Below are 13,952 nucleotides of genomic sequence, written 5' to 3'. Positions count from 1 at the left end.
TTGACTTCCCATTACCGTATGGGATGCCATTTAAAGCCGTAGAATTTGGGATCATAGAATAGTCCCCTGATAGTTGGTCAGAGTGGCAAAGAAATATCTAGTGAGCATTCTGGCCTAAAGCCCAGTGTTTCTCTCTAATTTTTAAAGTATTAAAAAATTTGAATTATAACATATAGAAAAGTTCAAAGTTATAAGTATGCAGATCAAGAAATGGAACTGGCTCTGTGGTATATTTAATCAATATACCTCAATTTTGTCCATAGAATTATTGATTGCCTGGCTCCTTCCCCTGAAAGTGCCCAGAGGCAGCAACTTCAAGTGAAGCGCTGGGCTCACTCCAGGGGGCCTCTGTGCTCTCTTGGTCCGGAGGCCTGTTTGAATATTGGCTTTGATTTGAAAGCCTGGAGCTTTTGTATTTGTTACCTGGCTTTCTCTAGTTTATCCCTGGGAACCTTTGCTACAAGCTGCTTCAGCTAGACAAAGAAATGTCCTTTTTGTATTTAACCACAAATAATTACTCACTCTGACCAATTCAGACAATACACGAATATAAAATAGGAAGTTTCTCCTGGCTCCCAAGCCCATTCCCCAGAGACAGCAGGAACAATTTTTTTCTCTTCTGGTCTATCAGTTCTCTTAACCGTGTGACTGTGAGCAGTCTCGTACTTGCACTGTGTCTGTTTCCTTTTTACCAAAATGCATAAGAACCTGCCTCACGGTTTTATGAAGATTAAATTAGATAATCTATATTTAAAAAAGCCACAGCTCTAATGGTTGTACATAGTAAGCACCCAATTTTAGATATTCCAGCTCTCTTGATGCTGGGGAAGATTGAAGGCAAAAGGAGAAAGGGGTGGGGGGCCACAGAGGATGAGATGGTTATATAGCATCACCAACTCAATAGACATGAATTTGAGCAAACTCCAGGAGATAATGAAGAACAGGGAAGCCTGGCATGCTGCAGTCCATAAGGTCACAAAGAAATGCAATTTAGTGACTAAACAGTGACCAACAACTAGCCCTTTATTAGTAGTATTTTGCTTTAAAATATTTTATTAGAATCCTTTTGGTAAGACCAAGTGTGGGCCATCTAATTAATTTTGGCCTCAAATTTCTAGACAGTCCCCTCCCTCCCACTCCTGGAGGTTAATAGCTGCTCACAAGGTTTAATGCAGGAAAGATGTAAAGTTCCTAGGATCTATTCAACACCAGATAGAGGACTTCGTTTGTGTCAGCAAAATTCACAGTACCCAGGTAGAAGGCACAATGCTCTCTTGCTTCTTATCACGGCCTGTTGAGGTGACAGGAACTATTACCTGGGCGCCCCAACCATCACAGCAGCACTTCTCCAAGAGGAGAGTTCCAAACCAGGCCAGCCCGGAGTCTCTGTGAAGGGGCACTGCCCTGCTGGGCTTCCAAAGCTCTTGTGTTTTATCCAATAATAGTGCACTGGTGGATCTTAAACCTCTTGTGGCACTGTGGACCCTTCTTCGAGAATAAGGGCCCTGCACACCAGCAGCTGTGTGCGGATGGTGCAGGCGACCTCCTTTCCCTTATTTGGGGAAGGTGCTGCAGCAGCCACCAGGCAGACCCCAAGGCCACCATCTCTTCCTTTATTTATATCATTTTCACCCCCTCCCCCAGTTTTGTTGGGAGTATTGCTATAATCTGAAATCATTCTTTGTTTTATTAAAGGAGAGACTATGTTTCTAAGTATGTCAATTACATCTTCAACATCTCTGTAAAGGCAGTTTATGAGGAGTTTCAAAGAGGATTTTACAAAGTGTGTGACAAGGAGATTATTGAATTTTTCCATCCTGAACAACTTAAGGATGTGATTATCGGAAATACAGATTACGACTGGGAAACATTTGAAAAGGTACATCATAAAGCCCGAGTGGTTTAAATTAAAATTTTATTTGTTTCTTGAATATTTTTTTTTTGCATTTCTCTATAGAACGCACATTATGAACATGGATACGACAGTTCACATCCCACCATAGTGATGTTTTGGAAAGCTTTACACAAATTGACCTTGGAGGAAAAGAAAAAATTCCTTGGTGAGTGTTACATCAGGAGGAAGTCTGTACTCTTGTGTCCTTTTTGTGGGATAAGGAAATCTTGTTCTTCCCAGGCATCACTTGCCTGTGAAGTCAGAGTCACTCATAGTCCAGTGGAATGCTCTTAATTTCAGGTTGCCCCAATATATAAAAAAAATGCTAATATAGATTTTTTTTCTTTTTTTTTTGAAAATATAGATTTTTTTCCAGTCATTTTCAATTCTGCCTGTTGTAAATTTGGCTTCTTTGAGCTAAATATTGAGACTTCTGTAGTTGTATCATCATTCAGTTACCCAGGCCCCCTGGGATGAGCCAAGCTGTACACTATCACTTGTCTCCATGGTTTTAACTCAACCTTCAGACTTCGATCTGTTTTATGCCTATGCAGTGTTTTTCAGATCATGAACTCCTTATTGCCAAATTCAGACTTAAATTGAAGAAAGTAGGGAAAACCACTAGACCATTCGGGTATGACCTAAATCAAATCGTTATGATTATATAGTGGAAGTGACCAAATAGATTCAAGAGATTAGATCTGATAGAGGGCCTGAAGAACTATGGACAGAGAGAGGTTCATGACATTGTATAGGAGGCAGTGATCAAGACCATCCCCAAGAAAAAGAAATGCAAAAAAGGCAAAATGGTTGCCTGAGGAGATCTTGCAAATAGCTGTGAAGGGACGCAAAAGGCAAAGGATAAAAGGAAAGATATACCCATTTGAATGCAGAATTCCAAAGAATAGCAAGGAGAGACAAAAAGCCTTCCTAAGTGATCGATGCACAGAAATAGCGGAAAACAATAGAATGGGAAAGACTAGAGATCACTTCAAGAAAATTAAAGATACCAAGGGAACATTTCATGCAAAGATGGGTTCAATAAAGGACAGAAATGGTAGGGACCTAACAGAAGCAGAAGATATTAAGAAGAGGTGGCAAGAATACATGGAAGAACTGTACAAAAAAGATCTTCACAACCCATATAATCACCTAGAGTCAGACAACCTGGAATGTGAAGTCAAGTGGGCCTTAGGAAGCATCACTATGAATAAAGCTAGTGGAGGTGATGGAATTCCAGTTGACCTATTTCAAATCCTGAAAGATGATCCTGTGAAAGTGCTGCACTCAGTATGCCAGCAAACATGGAAAACTCAGCAGTGGCCATAGGACTGGAAAAGGTCAGTTTTCATTCCAATCCCAAAGGCAATGCCAAAGAATGCTCAAACTACCGCACAGTTGCACTCATCTCACATGCTAGTAAAGTAATGCTCAAAATTCTCCAAGCCAGGCTTCAGCAATATGTGAACTGTGAACTTCCACATGTTCAAGCTGGTTTTAGAAAAGGCAGAGGAACCAGAGATCAAATTGCCGACATCCAGTGGATTGTGGAAAAAGTAAGAGAGTTCCAGAAAAACATCTATTTCTGCCTTATTGTTTATGCCAAAGTTAATGGCATAGTCATTTGCCATTTAATCACTATGTGGATCACAATAAACTGGAAAATTCTGAAAGAGATGGGAATACCACACCACCTGACCTGCCTCTTGAAAAACCTGTATGCAGGTCAGGAAGCAACAGGTGGAACTGGACATGGAACGACAGACTGGCTCCAAATAGGAAAAGGAGTATATCAAGGCTGTATCTTGTTACCCTGCTTGTTTAACTTATATGCAGAGTACATCATGAGAAACACTGGGCTGGAAGAAGCACAAGCTGGAATCAAGATTGCCGGGAGAAATATCAATAACCTCAGATATGCAGATGACACCACCCTTATGGCAGAAAGTGAAGAACTAAAGAGCCTCTTGATCAAAGAGAAAGAGAGTGAAAAAGTTGGCTTAAAGCTCAACATTCAGAAAACGATCATGGCATCTGGTCCCATCACTTCATGGGAAATAGATGGAGAAACAGTGGAAACAGTGGCTGACTTTATTTTTCTGGGCTTCAAAATCACTGCAGATGGTGACTGCAACCATGTAATTAAAAGACGCTTACTCCTTGGAAGGAAAGTTAAGACCAACGTAGATAGTATATTAAAAAGCAGAGACATTGCTTTGCCAACAAAGGTCCATCTAGTCAAGGCTATGGTTTTTCCAGAAGTCATGTATAGATATGAGTAGGACTATGAAGAGAGCTGAGCTCCAAAGAATTGATGCTTTTGAACTGTGGTGTTTGATAAGATTTTTGAGAGTCCCTTTGACTGCAAGGAGATCCAACCAGTCCATCCTAAAGGAAATCAGTCTTGAATATTCACTGGAAGGACTAATACTGCCGCTGAACCTCCAATACATTGGCCACCTGATGGGAAGAACTGACTCATTTTAAAAGACCCTGATGCTGGGAAAGATTGAAGGTGGGAGGAGAAGGGGATGACAGAAGATGAGATGGTTGGATGGCACACTGACTCTATGGACATGAGTTTGAGTGAGCTCTGGGAGTTGGTGATGGACAGGGAAGCCTGGTGTACTGCAGTCCATGGGGTCACCGAGTCGGACACGACTGAGTGACTGAACTGAACTGAGTTTTTTTCCTGAGACTTGCTTGATGATTGCCTCTCTCATTTTCTTACTCAGTTTCCTTACTTATTTTTAAGGAACATTTATCTCCTTTTTTCTTTGGATAACATGGATGTTGAAAGGTATTCAGATTTTTGCAGAAACCCAGCCTACCTTTCCAGTCTTTGAACTGGAAGTCCTCCCGGTTACCCCTAATTCTCTCCCTGCTCTGCCATGGCATTTACGCTCATGAGGGACTAATTCCATGGCATCTCTGGGGCTGTCTTACACCCTTTTTATTTTTCTCTGTCTTTTCCTGCCCAAGAATTTAATATTCCCAACCAGACTGTAAGTTGCTTAAGGGCAGTGACTGTGTCAGACTTGGTCCTAACAATGGCCCCCAATGCAGTCCAAAGCACATGGGCCCTCAATTAATGTTTTTGAGTAAACACATTTTCTCTATATAAATTTTGGTTTCTGTGAAGCAGATAGCACTGATTTTTCTTCTTTTTTTTAGTGTTTCTTACAGGAACTGACAGAATTCAAGTAAAAGGTGTAAAGAACATGAAAATAACATTTTGCTGTCCTGAGACTTTGAATGAGAAAGATCCCATAAGAGCACAGACATGTTTTAGTGTCCTCTACCTCCCTAAATATTCTACAATGGAAAGAGTAGAAGAAGCACTCCAAGTGGCCATCAACAACAGCAGAGGATTTGGCTGACCTACCTCACACTCTTTACCCCTTTTGGGAAATATTTTCAAAAATAAAATTAACTTAAAACTTAACATAAAAATCTTGCTGACTGTTCATTGTGTTCACTTGCTTTTTTAGAATTCCTGTTTTTGCTTGTAAAATGTATTGGCAACGATATGGATTAGGCTGTTAAAACAAGTGCGTTGAGAAACAGTGCATTGAGACAGCAGGGTTTCTTCTCATAAATGTCTGGGTAGTTTGTCCAGGGCGTAAGTGGTTCTTTTCCCTCTCAAACTGCTCTAGTTACCTAGATGACTTTCTTGTTGCAAATTTCAATGGAAACTTGCACATTTCTATCTTAAATGTATTTATTGCATTTGAAACTGTGGACTCCTTTCTCCTCAACTGCTAGGCTTTCTTTTTCGTGGCTGCTTTCCTGTTTCTTTTGCATGCTTCTCTTATACTTTCTGACCTTAAGTGCTCGTCTAGTCATCGTTTCTCACTCTACACATATTCCTTCTCATTGCTCTGGCATCAGTCATTATTTCCAGGCTCATGATACCCAGATCTCTCTCTGTCCGACAGGAATTGACGATACAGCACGACAGCCGCTTTTCCTACGTAGCCTGTGTCTACCTGCATGCTTCCCAGCTCCTTCATCTCAGCATGTTTAAGAATATGATCATTTTCCCTGCATTCTGCAGCCTGTATTCTGGTACCACTAACACCTCCTTCAACCATCTTCCCTTCTTCCCTCTTATTCACCCCCACATTTGAAAAAATCAGGTTTTGACGATCTTGTTCTTCATCTTCTCTAAGCCCACTGCCGATGCTTTAGTTCAGGCTCTTATCATCTCCTGTCCCATCACTGCAGTCCTCTCTCAGCTGGTCTCCCTGCATCTAGACCAACACTGTCCAGTAGAACTTTCTGTAAGGCTAGAGACCTAGACGGGCTTCCCAGGTGGCGCTAGTGGTAAAGAACCTGCCTGCCAGTGCAGAAGACTACGGAGACATGGGTTTGATCCCTGGGTCGGGAAGATGCCCTAGAAGAGGGCATGGCAGCCCACTCCAGTACTCTTGCCTGGAGAATTCTATGGGTGGAGGAGCCTGGCAGGCTACAGTCGTTAGGGTCGCAAAGAGACACAACTGAAGCCACTTGGTATGCACGCAGAAACCTAAGTAGATCTGTACTGTTGAAGAAGATGGACTCCCTGCTGTAGATAAGGTTTAGTTGTTGAATTTTGAAGAGAAAACTTTCATTGGTAGTAATGGAAGAAACAGTGTTGGGCTATGCTATCCAGTAATTTGTCGCTACTTAACTGAGATTTAAAATTCTAGTCATACTAGCCACATTTCAAGTGTTCAGTGTCTACATGTGACTGGTGGCTACTGTACTAGTGCAAATGTAAGCACTTGCCACAGTAGGGGTCCGTAACACACAAAACACCTGCAAATTTGCATGTGTTTTTTCCTTTTTCTAGGAAGTGTTTATCAGCTGCATACAGCAAAACAATTTTAAAATCAAGCAATAATGTTCAGTTTCATTAACACGGTTATTCTAGTTCAAAAATCCAACCTGATGTGCCTGCTGGTCCCCCCCCACGGCCTTGCATATACGGTGTACCATGTTCTAGTCACTTGTGACTGGCTCAGTTTCCTCAACAGGCCACAGTCCTGTTTTCATACATGGTTTTTCTTCTGCTTGGAACCCTTGTCTCATCCCACCCCTACCCCTGCTGCTTCCTCACCTCCTGTCTTCAGTTCTGCCTCCCTCTCTGCATGGGTTATTCCATCATTTGTCAGGATTCACTGCAGCTATCATAGCTGTCCAGTACATGCCATCAAAGTGAACAAAGTTTGTGGGATGTGGCTGTCTAGCTCAATGTCCGAACTAGCCTTTCAGTGTCCTGAGAGCTTACCTGCCAGTGAGTTGGCTGGGAGTGCCACCTAGTGGCTTGTGCAGAAAACAGCGGCCACGTACAAACGGAGAATTTCAGTAACCTGGCCAAAACTTAGAAAAGGGAACAGGACTTTCCCTCCATAACTACACATAGTAATGAGAATCTACTGTGTCTTTGGCTGTAACAGGTAATTTTGTATTTCCTGCCTCATTTAAAACTCCTACAAGGCCTGAAAGTTGGTATCATTTCCCTGTCACAGATGGGCAGAATTTGAAGTTCAGAGAGGCTTCCTTAAAAGCCCACTCTGCAGGAATGGAAGAAAATGAAAAGGTAAAGTAGGTCACAAGTCCTTTCTTGCTCCCTCAGGGTGGAAAATTCCCACTTACAAAGTTGGTGGCAAGGAGCTTATTCATAGGTCTTAAAGATGACCCCTGCCAGTGATGTAGTGAGGACAGTAGGGAACACAGTCTTGCTAAGAGGTCTGAGGAGGCAAGAGGTCCCACCATTGTGAGGTCAGCTCATTACTGGGGCTGTGGGTGGGAATGAGTGGGTGGGAAGAGTTCCAGTCAGTGAAAGAATCAGGCAGGATTTCCATGATGGGTTTACAGTGCAACAATATACTTAGGAAAACACAAAGGTCATCAGGCTTGGCTAAGAGTCCAAGCATTTTGACACCTCGTTTTATTTTTCCTGAAAATAGAAAGGATGAGTTTGCTCAAAATAAAGCAGTACTATTACAGTGATTCAGAAGACAGACCAAAACTGCATTCCCGAGTGGTTTCAACTTCAGTTATTGTCCATTACTCTGGGTAAACCATTTAATCTGTGTGCTTTAGTTTCCTTATCTGTAAAATCGTTATATTACCCACCCTACCCCTTAGATTATGAGATTTTGTGTAATGTTTAGAATTGTACCTATAGTTTGTACTACAAAAATGACTGCTACATAAATACTAGTGAAAGGATGGAGTGCCTACTGTAGGCCCCCAGGGCTTTGCTACTCAGTTTCCTCTAATACGGTAAAAGGCTTAGCTTGAAAAAGCTAAAACTGACTTTTCAGAATACAGTGCTTGTTTTATCAGAATTGTTTCATTTACACTGAGCACAGTGAAATTTAGAGCAAATTAAAGAGTAAAACCACTTCCAAAAGTGATGGGCCCCTCATTCAGTCCCTGCGTTATCTGTATATTGCCAGAAGAGTAATTTTTAAAACAAAACTGCACTAGAGTATACACATTGAACTCATGCAATAGAAAACACATCTAAACTCATTTTCTTTTGAAGGAGAAGAATCACTATCTAAAGTTTCTGTTAAACTGCTTTAAGAGTCTATTTAGAATCAAAGTTATATTCAGTTCTTAGGTTTCTTTCGGGTAACTACTGAAACATATTGCACCTCTGAAATAGTTACTAATCAGTCTTGTTGAAAGTTCTGGAAAGTCAGGAACTATTAATATGTCAAATGCTCATGCTCTCAGTACTGCTAAATAGGTCCATGGCAGGAAAAGGAACTGAAATGTGAGGCATAACATTAAACTCTAGGACACAATCAGCCATTTTCAAGTCTTTCAACCCCACCTCTACTCCCAGAAGCACATATTTTCCTGGGAAATTTTTCTACTTTGGGTTAGTTAAGTGTGTCTCTAAACATAGCCTATAGTTTGAAATTCAGAATATTTTACATTTCCCCTTTCTTAGAATCACACTCTTGTGACCAAAGGAGGGGGAGAAAACACAAAATAGCAAATTGCTTTACGGCAAGTGTCAATATCTTTTTATTTATTATTTTATTAAAATTAAGCATTTGATGCCAAAGAAATGATGGTGATTTTAAAAACTCAGAATTTTGGCAAGTCCATGAAATTTCCATTTTATTATAGTTTTACAACACATTAATTCAAATGCATTTCTCTACAACTACTCCAACATAGCTCCTTCGGAATTAGTCATTGTTAACATGTGACATTACCAAAGCCTTTGAATCTAAAATAAACGTAAAATTTCAAAATAGTAACTTTTAATTATGAATGGGATAAGCCATCAAGTGATGGTTGGGGCTGTTAATTTCCAACAAGACACTTTGTTGAAATGTTCCTTCTGATACCCCAGGTATAAATGAGAACCTTCAAAAAACAAGGGCAGAACCAAAATACAATAAACATGCCTCTGCAGCTTAAGCCTCTCATAGACCTTAGACCCCTGACAGAAAGCTAGGCAAAGCATCTTTCCTGCAAATTAAGCAGGTTTCCCAGTATTCCCATGTGGACAAGCCTTCAGAGACAGGCATCAAGCATATCTTTAGCATATACCATCTTGGCTCTGGCTGCGTTAATTATGCCTGAAGAGTTTAATACCCATCCAAGTCCAAAGGTGGAAGAACACATAAACAGGTACGGTAATCGGCAAGAGCAGACTGTAAAAGCACAGACTGGTGGTGCTAGTGCAGCCCTGAGGGAAGTCTTCTTCCACAGAGGCTGAGTAAAACAGTCCTGCCAAAGACACCAGTGGAATCAGAACAGTCAGCGTCGGAAGAGACAGAAACATCCTTCTCCTCCACTTATCACCCGCCACTCTGACTTTTTAAAAGGTAGGTGGTATTTAGATTGTTGTGTGTGTTGTTTTTAAGTATGATCTAATGCTGCTCCACTTCTTCTTGCTTCTTATTTTGATGTGTCATCCTAGCTGCCTGTGGTATCATATTAGGAATCCCATCAATAATTGGATAGGCTATTCCTAACTCTTCATTAATCAATTCATTTGTCGATGCTTCATATCTGAGGGGGGAAAAAAAACCAAAATGAATCATGGAAAACAAAATGCTTGGAAGAGCTTGATGTTCAATGAACAGTAACATTTATCCAATTCTAAACATGGAGTTAATCCAAGAAAAGCAGAATTAGACTGCTTTTCATTTTAAAAGCAGTAATAGCCAATTGAACTATTTCTCTTAGAAAATAAATCTCTTAATTGTTCCCATTTTAGTCAGTTTCTCTCATTTTCTTTTTTCACTTTATCCTCAAGCTATGCCTTAATTTTTTAAAAATACCAGTCAGAAAAGATCTTGCCCTTTTCATCCAAATATTCCTTCATTACTCTTTTCAACCCCAAACAATCCCCATTATTTTACTATTAGAACAGACACTAGAGGAAATTTCAACTTCTTCCTTTTAGAATACATGCTTAATAGAGCAGCCTTATTGACCCATTAAAAAGGAAACCACTGAAAAGTCAAAATACACAAGTCTGAGGAAGAGAGGGCAAAAATGAGGAAACTTCAGAATGTTACCTCTGCGAGTGTGCTATTTACATAATTAGCCAAAAAGCAGATCAAGTAGTAATTTCAAGGTTTAAGAAAACTGAATGAGCAATATGTTCACTATGAAAAATATTCAGAAAGAGAAATGAAAAAGATGAAAAAGATTACTAGCAATCTACCACCCAAAGACTGCTACTGAGAACATTTCGGTGTTTACTAGTGTTGTGAATGTTCAGTTTTAGTAGCCTGAGACAGTAGGGCTGTTTATCCTCAAGACTCTGGGTTAAAGGTTCAGAAGGCCTTAAAAACAAAACAAAACAAAAAAACCCATAACTAGTTGAGAACTAAAAGCCAAAGGGAAGCACATGCTTAAGGTCGTACATGGCATTTTCCCAAGAATCTGGAGGCTACTACATTTTTCATCATCTTGGTTTAAAAATCTGAATGCCTTGGGTTTCCAATAGTTCATAAACTTGGCTCTACGTGAGAAACACTTGCGGTTCCGTTAAGAAAACACACAATTGCTCAGGCCCCGCCTCCAGGCTTTCCAATTCGCCCCGGCCTGGGTGGTGCCTGGAAATCTGCCAGCAACGCAGGAGACAGGACACACGGGTTCGAGCCCTCGGTGGGGAAGAGCCCCTGGAGGAGGAAATGGTAACCCACCCCAATCCTCTCGACTGGAAAATTCCGTAGGCAGAGGAGCGTGGTGGGCTACAGTCCAAAGGGGCGCAGAGTCGGACACGACTGAACACAGCAGCAGCAACTGGCGATTCTAATGCGCAGCCAGTGACTAACCTATGTGCGCCTCGACCCAAGCCTGCGAGTCGGCGGTTTGGCTTCAGAGGCCTCGGTTCCCCTCTGGTCTCCTGTCTCCCTTCCCCGCGCAGAGGGAAGACTTGGGAGCTGGCGGGCCCAGGTCCAAAAAATGGCAGCGAAGAATACCCAGAGTCACCTAAGACTCCTCAGTGGCTGTAAACGGCCATGCGGTCTATCTGTCCACTCCCCTCGACCGAGGCCACGAAGGAAAACCCGCAGCGGGCGAATCTCACCTGAGCGGCTTCTTGGAGAGCGGACACACCAGGAACTCCAGCAAGGCCTGGTCGAAGGCGCGGGGCGGTTTCTCCGTCCTCTCGCTCTTGTCTGCGGACGGCCGCGAGCTGGACGCGTGCAGACACCTCAGGGCGACCGCGGACGGCGGCGCGCGTGTCCCTCGCAGCGCTGACGCGAGCCGGGCGCACACTCCGCTCAGCATGGTCTGGCAGCCGCGACCGGGCCTCTGCGCGCCCTCGGCCACCCGGGCAGCTCTAATCGATTCCAGTGAATCCAGCCCCACCGGCCCGGCCCCGCCCCCCGGTGCTCTGGAAACGCTGTCCCCGACAGGTGGAGACCAGCGCTTTGGTTCCGAGGGCGTTCCGAGGCCGCGACTGCTTTTCCCACGACACCGCTTGGTAGTTGACAGGCTCCTGAGTCTTGGAGCTGTTCCTGTGCCTTTGCAAATTAGAAAGAAAAAAACAATGCTTAAGTGGGGGTGACTTGAGTTTTCACCGGAGCCTGTCACAGGGTTGCCAAGAAGCAAGTGGCCGGACCTCAAAGTCACACAGTGATTCTTGGACCTATGCGCTTATCACCAAAATGAGGTTTCAAGCACGCTGTCATATTGGGTATGTTAAAAAACATTACTTTGTTTTTATAAAATCTTTACCAAGGTTCCTGTAACTTCGGTGTCTGTTTTTTTTTTTTTTCAATTCTTTCATTAAAAAAAAAAAATTAAGAATCTGAAAAGATTGGCTTAGTCCTTTTAACCTCTAAGATGTCCAGGGGAACTCACCCTGAACTCAGTGGCAAAACAGTAGCACAATTAGTCTGCTTCTATAAATGAGCTTGGAAACTTACGGAAGTTTATGTAACTGCGTCTGTTAGTTAAATGAGTGAACAATTCAATGGATTTTTCACCCCATGTTTGCCTCTTAGTCTCCAAGGAAATGACGCAGATTTGATCAGTTTCTTATAGTGCAGTAGGTAAGTTCTTGGGCTCTGGGGTTCACAGTTTGCTAGTTGTATGACTCCAGCAAATGCCCTAAGTCCTGCTTCCTTATTTGTATAATAAGATTAATAATTGTACCTACTTCACTTACCTAATTTAATCCCCATGTGCAAATGCATGCAAAGAGCACTTAGAAAATTAATTGTTGCCTGGGACAAATTCTCAATGTTATCTACAATTATTTTTATTTTTCTCTATTCTTCCTAGTTCAGTGTACTAGGAGATTCTTTGTTACTCATCATTCTTTTCCCTGTTTTTTGGTAAATAACCTTTTCTCATGTCATTCAGTTCTGTTTAGTAGCTCAGTCGTGTCCGACTCTTTGCGACCCCATGAATCGCAGCACTCCAGGCCTCCCTGTTCATCAGCAACTCCCGAAGTTCACTCAAACTCACGTACATCGAGTCGGTGATGCCATCCAGCCATCTCATCCTCTGTCGCCCCTTCTCCTCCTGCCCCCAATCCCTCCCAGCATCAGAGTCTTTTCCAGTGAGTCAACTCTTTGCATGAGATGGCCAGTGTACTGGAGTTTCAGCTTCAGCATCATTCCTTCCAAAAAACACCCAGGACTGACCTCCTTTAGAACAGACTGGTTGGATCTCCTTGCAGTCCAAGGGACTCTCAAGAGTCTTCTCCAACACCACAGTTCAAAAGGGCTTTACCAATTCACACTTGGAGTTCCTCAGAGGTAGAGGTGGAAGTCGGAAAAGGCGATGGCACCCCACTCCAGTACTCTTGCCTGGAAAATCCCATGGACGGAGGAGCCTGGTAGGCTGCAGTCCATGGGGTCGTGAAGTGGAACACGACTGAATGACTTCACATTCACTTTTCACTTTCATGCATTGGAGAAGGAAATGGCAACCCACTCCAGTGTTCTTGCCTGGAGAATCCCAGGGACAGGGGAGCCTGGTGGGCTGCTGTCTATGGGGTCGCACAGAGTCAGACACGACTGAAGCGACTTAGCAGCAGCAGCAGCAGCAGCAGCAGCAGCAGCAGCAGCAGCAGCAGCAGCAGCAGCAGCAGCAGCAGCAGCAGAGGTGGAAGTGAGGAATATATAGAGACACAAATACAAGATTATATTTTCAAATTTCTCTTCCTCTCAGCAAAAAGTGGAGAAACATTTTGTTTTTTCACTCTATTTTTAAAATTCTTTACATTATTTGATACTGTGTTCACTAATGCTCAAAAGACTTCAATCTAGGCAGTTGTCAGGTATGTAGCCTTAAGAGGGCCTATTGTAAAGTCCCTATGTTACCTTCCCATTATTTCCTACTAGGGCAGTAGTAGGAATTAATTTTTCAGGTGTAGTTAGTTGATACCTAGGGAAGGAGTGAACTATAGGAAAGATAGCTTTCAGCGAGATATGGGGACACAGAGGTTGACTTCTGCCAGCATTGAATGATCTCAGGCCCGGCTGGGCAGGCCAGAACCTTGACCCCTCTGGGATAGGGCCAGGCACCCATGCTTACAACAAGCTTCATTAGCTTCAATGCACCTCACGTGGCT

At 42.6% G+C, this 13,952-nt stretch overlaps 3 protein-coding genes across 5 annotated transcripts in view; 1 reads left to right on the top strand and 2 right to left on the bottom strand.

The window, feature by feature from the left end:
* The window catches only part of HERC5 (HECT and RLD domain containing E3 ubiquitin protein ligase 5), a 47,520-nt gene extending 42,173 nt beyond the window's left edge, over positions 1 to 5,347 (top strand). For all 3 annotated transcript variants that reach the window (XR_011257678.1, XM_069593729.1, XM_069593730.1), the window contains 3 exons: positions 1,696 to 1,879; positions 1,958 to 2,060; positions 5,069 to 5,347. Coding sequence is in view for 2 of the 3 variants with exons in the window: in XM_069593729.1 (XP_069449830.1) it covers positions 1,696 to 1,879; positions 1,958 to 2,060; positions 5,069 to 5,274 (493 nt within the window). In the remaining variant the exon portion in view is untranslated. The remainder of the gene's footprint in view (positions 1 to 1,695; positions 1,880 to 1,957; positions 2,061 to 5,068) is intronic.
* Positions 5,348 to 8,899: 3,552 nt separating this feature from the next.
* Positions 8,900 to 9,692, bottom strand: PIGY (phosphatidylinositol glycan anchor biosynthesis class Y). Its single transcript, XM_069593734.1, has one exon. It carries the CDS (start codon positions 9,690 to 9,692, stop codon positions 9,477 to 9,479), a length of 216 nt encoding a protein of 71 aa, XP_069449835.1. The 3' UTR covers positions 8,900 to 9,476.
* On the bottom strand, positions 8,900 to 11,892 carry PYURF (PIGY upstream open reading frame). Its single transcript, XM_069593733.1, has 2 exons — positions 11,454 to 11,892; positions 8,900 to 9,922 (listed from the first exon to the last, which is right to left on the bottom strand). Exons 1-2 carry the CDS (start codon positions 11,654 to 11,656, stop codon positions 9,781 to 9,783), a joined length of 345 nt encoding a protein of 114 aa, XP_069449834.1. The 5' UTR covers positions 11,657 to 11,892; the 3' UTR covers positions 8,900 to 9,780.
* Between the last annotated feature and the right edge of the window lie 2,060 nt (positions 11,893 to 13,952).

The sequence above is a fragment of the Ovis canadensis genome, chromosome 6, assembly GCF_042477335.2.
Source record: "Ovis canadensis isolate MfBH-ARS-UI-01 breed Bighorn chromosome 6, ARS-UI_OviCan_v2, whole genome shotgun sequence".
Lineage (NCBI taxonomy): Eukaryota > Metazoa > Chordata > Mammalia > Artiodactyla > Bovidae > Ovis > Ovis canadensis.
Note: the sequence above shows the minus strand (reverse complement) of the source record. Positions and strands in the feature narration are given on the sequence as shown.

Bases quoted from the DNA above. Each gene is read 5' to 3' on its own strand.
- PYURF (XM_069593733.1), bottom strand. From the start codon at position 11,656: ATGCTGAGCGGAGTGTGCGCCCGGCTCGCGTCAGCGCTGCGAGGGACA. The intron at 9,923-11,453 runs GTGAGATTCGCC...TTCCCCCCTCAG, and splicing joins CTCTCCAAGAAGCCGCTCAG to ATATGAAGCATCGACAAATG.
- PIGY (XM_069593734.1), bottom strand. From the start codon at position 9,692: ATGTTTCTGTCTCTTCCGACGCTGACTGTTCTGATTCCACTGGTGTCT.